Source organism: Cinclus cinclus, chromosome 33, assembly GCF_963662255.1.
Source record: "Cinclus cinclus chromosome 33, bCinCin1.1, whole genome shotgun sequence".
In the NCBI taxonomy this organism is placed as follows: domain Eukaryota; kingdom Metazoa; phylum Chordata; class Aves; order Passeriformes; family Cinclidae; genus Cinclus; species Cinclus cinclus.
This window is the reverse complement of record NC_085078.1, coordinates 1,357,918-1,366,113: the sequence shown is the minus strand read 5'-3', so window position 1 is coordinate 1,366,113 and position 8,196 is coordinate 1,357,918. Positions and strand designations below refer to the sequence as shown.

At 59.8% G+C, this 8,196-nt stretch overlaps 1 protein-coding gene across 1 annotated transcript; it reads right to left on the bottom strand.

Moving 5' to 3' along the window:
• Positions 1-3,496: 3,496 nt before the first annotated feature.
• On the bottom strand, positions 3,497-7,974 carry LOC134055566 (serine/threonine-protein kinase pim-2-like). The gene is made up of 8 exons (XM_062511970.1): positions 7,403-7,974; positions 6,952-7,294; positions 6,759-6,809; positions 6,219-6,585; positions 5,396-5,575; positions 5,038-5,135; positions 3,887-4,020; positions 3,497-3,551 (listed from the first exon to the last, which is right to left on the bottom strand). The coding sequence occupies exons 1-8, from the start codon at positions 7,972-7,974 to the stop codon at positions 3,497-3,499; spliced, it is 1,800 nt and encodes a 599-aa protein (XP_062367954.1).
• Between the last annotated feature and the right edge of the window lie 222 nt (positions 7,975-8,196).

Here is an 8,196-nt window from a genome sequence, read left to right as displayed (position 1 = left end):
AATTCACAAATGATGCCAGGAGACACCACTGCAGTGGCCAGAGAGAAAAGCAAAGGATTGAAGTGAAAAAAGGAAAGGAACTGGGAATGATCAGTGCGAGGCCATTCATAGACCCTGGGTGGGATAAAGAGGAGATCCCAGGGCGATTTTGCAAGAAACCAAAGATGGGAAGCTACAAAGGACAGCATGTGGGGACACCATGACATCGGGGCCTCACCTTGGCCTGTGTCAGGGGGCACAGCAGGATGGAGAAGAGCAGGGCCACACTGAGCACACACTGAGCCACCTTCATCTTCCTCTAGCACTGGCAGCACGGGTGGAGGATGCACCAAGTGAGGAGCACATTTATCCCTCACAGGACTCCTCCCTGTGCCCTCCCTGACAAGACCCAAGGCCAAAGCCTGGCTTGGCACAGCCCCCAGTCCTGGCAACAAGCCCAGCCCTGGCACAGAGTACATCCCACCTGCAATATGGATCCAGCCCCCTTTCCCAGCATCTCTCCAGCTTCCTGTATGGGGCAGCCGCCCCTGGAAGGGCCCAGGTACCTGGGGGAAGGGAGCTGGAGACAGGTGAATCCCCACTCCAACACCATCCATCTTCCACCAGACCCCCAGAGCGCTGGGGGATTGGGATCACCTGAAGATGAGGCTGAGGCTTGGAGAATTACACAGGTGTGGCACATCCCACATCCGTACCACCCCATTTTCCAGCGCTGCAGGTCCCAGCTGGTCCAGTCTCCAGCCCCAGAGCACATTCCAGAGGGGAATATCTCCTGTCCTGACCCTCAGCCTGTCACACTTGTGGCCACTGTGCCATCCCAGAGTACCTGGCTCCCACTCTGCACAGCTGCTCTACATGGGGCTTGCCAGGAACCCCATCCCCAACAAGGTTCTCACTCCAGCACTGTCCCTGTCTGGGACTTGCCCACAGGTCCCCAAGGCCCTTGTCCCCCCACAGTGTCTCTGCAATGCCCTGGCCCTGGGCCCAGCTCAGTGCTCACCCCGAGCAGGATGTGCCCATCCTGAGGGTTATCGGGGAGTGGGTGTTTGTCCCCAGGCAGCCACTGGGATCAAACTGGGCAAGCAGGTTTCAGCATTTTTAAACCAAAAGCATCATGGTCCCACTCTTCATTTTCCACTGGGAGCTCTGCTAACAGAGGCTTCTAGGAGATGTTTGAGCCCATTCCAGGCAGAGCCTCCTACTCCAGAAAGAACTGCGTTTCCTGGGCCATGGCCAGAGCAGATCCTGCTGCAGGAAAAGCCTCGAGCCAACCCCAACACAGGAAAGGGCTCGGGCACAAGAGCAGAGTGCCGGGGTGGGACCTGTGCCAGGGAGAGCCCGAGACGCCAAAGGCACCTTGGCAGCAGCAGCTCCCTGCAGGGCATGGCCACAAGCCTCCCTTGGCAAGCTGGCCTGGTGGCCACCACTGCAGAGCTGCTGGGTCAGGGGGGGATTTCTGGCTGGGGATCTGCCTCAGCCCACAGAGTGTGACCTCAGCCCTGGCTCTGGCACAGCCCCTGTGCCTGGGCCCTGCAAAACCTAAAGGTCACCTGTGCCACCCTGGTGCCCATCCCTGGGTCTGGCACTGTCGGTTCTCTACTTGGTGGTGCCTCCAAAACTGTCCCCCCCCTTCTCTACAGCCTGAGCTTGAGGATGCCCTGAGAAATATAACAACTCTGTGCTTTCCAGAAACGATTAATAAAGTGCCTGTTTGTTGTCTGTATAAACTTAAGAATGGAACTCATTACAGACTGCCCAGACTGCTTTGTGCCAAGTGTCTTTTTTCTTACTCTATTTGGTGTGTTCTACTATTCATTTCTTATCTTTTGATAATATTTTCCATAGAGGGATGCCTTTAGTCACAGTATTGCTACATCAGCAGGTACTGTGCTTGTGTTAAGCAGACAGTAAAGAGGCATGATCACTGTGCATTGAGGTACAATAAAGCGTCCTGCTCTGCCCTGTGTGACCAAGACAGGTCTTCCTCCCCCTTTTCTGTCCCTGCAGGGGCAGTGCCTGTGAGCAGAGGTGGAGGGAAGAGAGTCCCAGCACAGCTGCAGAGATGCAGATGGTTGTCAACTCCACTTCCTGCATAGAAATCCAGCATGAAATTGCTTCTAAATGCTGCTCCCTTCAGCTCCTGGACACCTACTCACAGAGTTGTGAAAAAAATCCCCCGGCCACTGGCTTCCAAGGTGAGTTATGCCAAAGTTAGAGCTCGGTGGGAAATCTCTATCCTTTCCAACCCTTTTAATATAGCCATACATGGTGGAGTACATGGATGTGTCTTGTACAGAAAAGAAGGAGTGTGAAAGCAACGTGACTGACACTTTTCAGTCTCTGTGTTCATTCTACACCCGTGGGTACAAAGACATCATGGAAACCCTGGCACAGAGAGACCCTTCAGTCCATGGGTACAGAGACATCCCAGAGCCCCTGGCATAGACAGACCCTTCTGTCCATGGGTAAGTGAGCACAGTGGGGGTGGGTGAGCAGTGAGTCCTGGACGGGAGACAAACCTGGCTCCAGCCCTGCCAGGCCCTGCCAAGGCTCAATGCTGGCTGCTCTGAAATGGGAAAGCCCTTCAGCCTTGTCCCTGCCCAGAGGGGCAGTGCTGGCCTGGCAGCACAGGTTGTTTTCCCCACAGGCTGCAGGAGATGAGAACACAAGGCTTGCAAACACTGACTGCAAGCCACAGCTCTGGGTGCTCCCCACGAACCTCAGCCCAGGGCCCAGTGTCTGCCCCAAGCTTCAGGGGATGCAGTGGGAGCCCGGCTGGGCTCTGCCCTGGGGCCGTCCTGCAATGACAGCTCCAAACAGGGAGCATTCAGTTGCCACAGACAGCCAAGCCAGGGGTGGAGGGGAGCTGGTCCAGCCCAGCACTGCACTGCTGTGTGCTGTGCTCTGGGGCTGGGGCTCCCTGCACAGGGGACTGCACTGCTGTGCCAGAGGAGACAAAGAAGCTTCAGCTTCAGCCTAACTGAGGTGCATGGGTGGGCTGGGAAGAGTGGGGAAGCTCAGGGGGATTCACAGAGTTCATCCTGCTGGAAGGACGAGGAAAAGGGAGTGGGAACTCAGCAGTGAGGAGAACTGAGGGCTGGAGAGCAGCTCTGAATGACACTAAAATCTCACTGGACCTCTGAGACATTGCTGCTCTTCAGCCAGTGACAGCATGAGATCCTAAGCCTGGGGATCAGTGTTCCTCGTGGTGAGGGGTATCAAGGAAGGCAACAACGTGATGGAGACTGTGATGGGCTGGGAACTCAGTGGGGGAAAGGAGGGAGCAGTTGTGAAGTAAAAGGCAGGTGGGGGAGAGAACTGTTCAGAGGAGGGCTGAGCTACAGCTTGTGCAAGCTGAAAATGTCATTTGGGGTCGTTCCAGATTGATTTCATTTCAGAAGGTATTGAACAGGTTTACTTTGTTTTCCCTTGGAGGTGTACACTCTGCAAACTTGAGCTGCGTTGCCAAAATGCTCAAGCAAGTCTCTGCTGCAGGTCACACCATTTCTCCTTTGGCTGATTCGGGCCCGGTGCTGAGCTGCAGCAGAGCCCTGGCAGAGCCCAGAGCAGCCTCAGCATCCACAGGGCCCGGCTGCAAGGAGAGAAACCAGAAATTGCCCGTCAGCTGAAGGCTCCTGAAGGCTCACCCTTGTCCCAGCTCCCACGGTGCCCAGGCCACGCTGGCCATGCCCAGAGCAGTGCCCAAAGCTGCCCATCCTTGCTGCGCCTCATTGGGCAGCAGAGCAGCAGGGCAGGACATGTGCCCAGCCTGCAGCCAGCCATGGCACATCCTCCTCCTCAGCAGCTGCCACAGCAGGATGCTCCGGTGTTTGCTGCCATTTCCCAAAAGCTCTTATCCCACCATGCAAAGAAGACGGGGACTCACCTCATGCCATCGCTGCTGGCAGAAAAGCTGGTCCCAAACGATGTCCTCAGCCTTCTCCAAGCGCACGGCCCGTCCACACCGCAGCTGGTCCCAAGCACCTCCTGATCCACACTGGACCCCACCTGGAACACTTCCTTTAGAGAAACAAACAACAAAATAATGAAAATAGGTTACAGTGCAAAGGGGGGGAAAAGAGAAATGGTAAAAAATCTTATCTCTATCAAGGGCTTGAGGAAGGCCCAACCCTACATGCCAGGGAAAAAGCCACCCATGGCTGAGAGAAGCCCGTGCTTTCTCCCTTTCCCCCTGCGCTGCCGCAAAAGTTATGGTGATCCCAAAGCAAGCAAGGGCAGTGGAGCAGCCCAAGCCCTTCCTTGCCTGCAAAGCAAAGCAGCCAAGCACAATTCTGGAGCCCCACCTCTGCTCCCACCACGGGGCTTTGTTTGTGTCAAGCTGGCTGCCCCAGCCCCAGCTGGGGCACGGTGGGTGCTGGGGGCTGTTGGCAGGGCCAGGAGCCAACTCCCATTTCGTACCCACCCCAGCCCATCCCCCAGTCCTGCCAAAAGGCAGCTTGGCAGACGACAGAAGAATCAATTTTATCCTCCCCAGCAAAGGGGGAACCTTTGTTTCCTGGGCAGGCTGTGCAATGCCCAAATCTGGGAGCATCCCCCTGGGTCTGGACTCATCTGTAAATTTGCTGTGTGGAGCCTGGCTTTGAAGAAGGTGCCAGAATCCAAGTCTGTCATCTTCAGCTTGCCAGTGGCCAGGTGGAGGAAGAGGTTGTCATCCTTGATGTCATCCTCGCTGTCCCCAGCAGCAGCAGCCCCACCTGCTACAGCTTCTCCAGGGGCTCCTTCTCCTTCCCTGGGGGGGAGACCAGGCTCTCAGTGTTCTGCCCAGGGCCCCAGCTGTCAGTGAACCAGGACAAGCCAAACCAGCTCAGATGGTGGCCACCAGTGCTGGGCAGAGAGCAGCTCAGCTCCAGCCCAAGGGCTGGGTGTTCCCATCTGATGACCTGGGTGCAGTGGCACAGGCAGGACAAAACAGTCTGGGCTTCTTTGCTTCTGATTGCCAAGGCCTGTGTGGAGCTGGAACTTACCAGAGCCCTGCATCAAAGTGCGCCTGTGGCTCTCTCCCTTCTTCTACGTCAGGTGAATTTGCTGCATCCAAGGGTCACAAAGCAGGTCTTCTAATGAGGGCCTTTCTATGTCGAGCATGGATAAACACCTTTTGATCAGATCTTGGCAGTCTGGAGAGAGAAAGCAGAAACCACCGGTCACTTGGAGGAGGCTGCAGTCTGCTTTGCCCCATTATTCCCATGCCCAAGCCATGCTGCGTGTGCTCAGAGCTGGGCCTAAAGCCTCCCATCAGTTCTTTGTTTTGGAGGAGAGCAGGAGAGCAGGACCTGTGCCACGTGCTCAGCAGCTGCCAGAGCGGGATGCTCACGAGCCCACTGCTGTCTCCCAGCACTGCCTCCCATTCCCCCCGTGCCCAGAGATGAGGATTCACCTTGAGAGAGCCGTTGTGGCAGTGAGAGCTGATGGTTCCAGCTGATGTTCCGGCCCCTCCTGAAAGGGTGCTTCCCACAGACCATCTGGTGCAGCAGGATGCCCAGGGACCAGATGGTAGCTGGCTTGCCATAGTACCAGCCAAAGCGGGTCCATTCCGGGGGGCTGTAGGACCGTGTTCCTATGGGACAGAGATGGAGTTCATCAGGGGAATGCTGCTGCTCCCAGAGCCTGGCCCCAGAATCCTTGGCCATGCTAGGGCTGCACCAATGGCACATGGTGTGACCCCTTGCCTCTGGCCAGCACCTGGGACTTGTGTACAAACTTGGGCTTGGAAAAGGAGCCACTGGTGCTGCAAGAGGGCAGCAGAAGCCCTAGCAAGGCCTGAGCATGACAAGGAAAAACCCACTCAGTGGTGGGGAAATCCATGTCTCCATCCTCCCTGCCTGCATTGCCCCAAAAAACAATTATGAGGCCAAGGCAAACAAGGCGAGCACAGTAGTGCAAGCCCTTTCTCACCTGCACACCAAAACAGCGGGTGCGCAGGTTCTGCCCCTCCCCTGCTCCCCTACTACCCCCACCCATGGGTGTTTTTGTCAGGCTGGCTGCCCCAGCCCCAGTCCTGGGCACAGCGGCTGGCAAAGGCTGCCAGCAGGGCTGGAAGCTGTCCCCCCAGCCGCCCCCAGTGGAAAGCAACTCAGCTGAAGACTCAGTGCCATGACTGGCAGCAAAAAGGAGAGTCCGCGCTCCCACAGCCAGGCTGGGCCCTGAGCTGTTGGGCCAGGAGATGCTGGGAGCGGGAAGACGGTGCTGTGTGGGCTCACCTGCAAAGTGAGTGTAGGCTGTGTCCTGCAGGTAGGTGCCACAGCCAAAATCAATCAGTTTTGCCTGCCCGCTGGCCAGGTCAACGAGGATGTTCTCTGGTTTGACGTCCCTGTGCAGGACTCCGCAGCTGGTGCAGTGCTGCACGGCCTCCAGCACCTGGCGGAACAGCTGCCGCGCCACCTCCTCGGACAGGAACCCCCGTGCCCGAATGAAATGACGGAGGTCCTGACACCGCTCCGGGCGCTCCAGCACCATCAGGATCTCGCTGGGGAGCTCAAGCCACTCCAGCAGCTGGACAACACCAGGGAAGCCAGTGGACACCTTGTCCAGGAGCACGATCTCCATTGGTGCTCTGGTGCCGTCGGGCTGCAGGAGGACCACGATGCCGTCAGCGGGGCTGATGCCGTGCCAAGGCTCGGGAAGCCCTCACCCAGCCCGGGATGCTCTGCTGGCCCCACACGCGCTGTCCACCCTGCTGGGCCTCGGCTCATGCCCACCCAGCACGCCCCGGCTTCTCCCGCTGACCCCCGCTCACTCACCAGCTCACCCCAGTGTCGGACGCGGTTCCGTGGCACCCTTTTGATGGCCACCTGCAAGCCAAGGGGAGCAGAGGGCTTAGCTCGCCGCCCGCCCTGCCGAGCCCCATCCCTCCCCGACCCCTCCTCCTCCTCCTCCTCCTCCTCCTCCTGCTCTTCCCCTCCTCCTCCGCCCGCCGCCGGCCCCTCCACTCACCGGGGCGCCGTCCGAGAGCCGCGTCGCCGCCCAGACGCTGCCGAAGCCGCCGCGCCCCATCAGCGAACCGAGCTGGTAGCGCTCCTTAATGCCGTGCTCCACCTTCCCTGCCGGCGAGACGCGGCTGTCAGCGCTCGGCCCGGGGCCAGACACGGGCCCCGAGCGCCCCTCAGCCGTCCCGGGCCGGGCTGCCCCTGGCGTTCGCTCTTTGGAACGCGACAGCGGCGGCTCGGGGCCAGCGGCCGCGCTGCCGAGCGGCGGAGCTCGGGCCGGGGAAGCCCCAACGGAGGCGGCGGGAGCGGCCGCGCCCTGTGTGCGCTCTGCGGGCTCCGGGAGCAGCTGGCGCCGGGACCGCGACCGGGACTGGGATCCACGTTGGGGCTGGGGCTGCGGCCGGGCCCGGGGTCGGGGCCGGACCCCGCGTTGAGGCCGAGGTCGGAGCCCACGTTGCGGCCGGGGCCGGGGCCGGGGCCGGGGCCGGGGCCGGGGCCGGGGCCGGGGCCGGGGCCGGGGCCGGGGCCGGGGCCGGGGCCGGGGCCGGGGCCGGGGCAGGCGGAGCCAAAGGGAGGCGATGCCGCACCAGGCACTGATCCCCGCCCAGCAGCGCCACTGCCAGTACAGCCAGAGCCGGGCGGAGGAGAGACCGCGGCAGGACGGCCGGGGACGGGGACGGGGACGGGGACGGGGACGGGGAAGCCCCGCCCGGGGCCGAGGGCGGGCTGGGGGCATGAGCCGGCTCGGAACGGGGAGAGGGAGACTGGGAGAGGAGGGAGACACCGGGAAACGGAGACTGAGAGAGGCTGTGGGACTGCGGGAGAGGGAGAGGAGATCCAGAGGGTTGACAAAGTCGCTTGATTCGCCGCTGCTGCCGCTGCTGCCGCTGCTGCCGCTGCTGCTGCAACTACAACTGAAGCCCTGGGGCCGTTTGTCCCCATGGCCGTTTTTCCGTTTTTCCGTTGCCTTCTCAGCCCTGTGCCAAGCCCCGCGCACCCCGGGGGCAGCCCCTGAGCCTTTTCTTTCCATGGAGAATAAAACATCTTTCAAGCACAGGCATTGGCGGCCAAGATTGGGATACTGCCTCTGAAATTCTGGATATATACAAGGATAGCTCCCAGACAAAAGCTGCCAGGACTATGTAGGTTACCTTGGCTTCCTGAGGGCCGACTCTTCCCTGCCTTTGAAACACTGGGGCTCCCTACGTTCCTTTCTATGGAAAAGAACTGTCCTTCTTGTCCAGGTGCCCAT

Excerpts from the sequence above, each read along its gene's own strand:
- LOC134055566 (XM_062511970.1), bottom strand. The coding sequence starts at position 7,974 with ATGGAAAGAAAAGGCTCAGGGGCTGCCCCCGGGGTGCGCGGGGCTTGG. Across the intron at positions 6,586-6,758 it reads TCCGACACTGGGGTGAGCTG|CCCGACGGCACCAGAGCACC; the intron begins GTGAGTGAGCGG and ends GTCCTCCTGCAG. Across the intron at positions 3,552-3,886 it reads GCCAGCAGCGATGGCATGAG|GGCTCTGCTGCAGCTCAGCA; the intron begins GTGAGTCCCCGT and ends GGGCTCTGCCAG.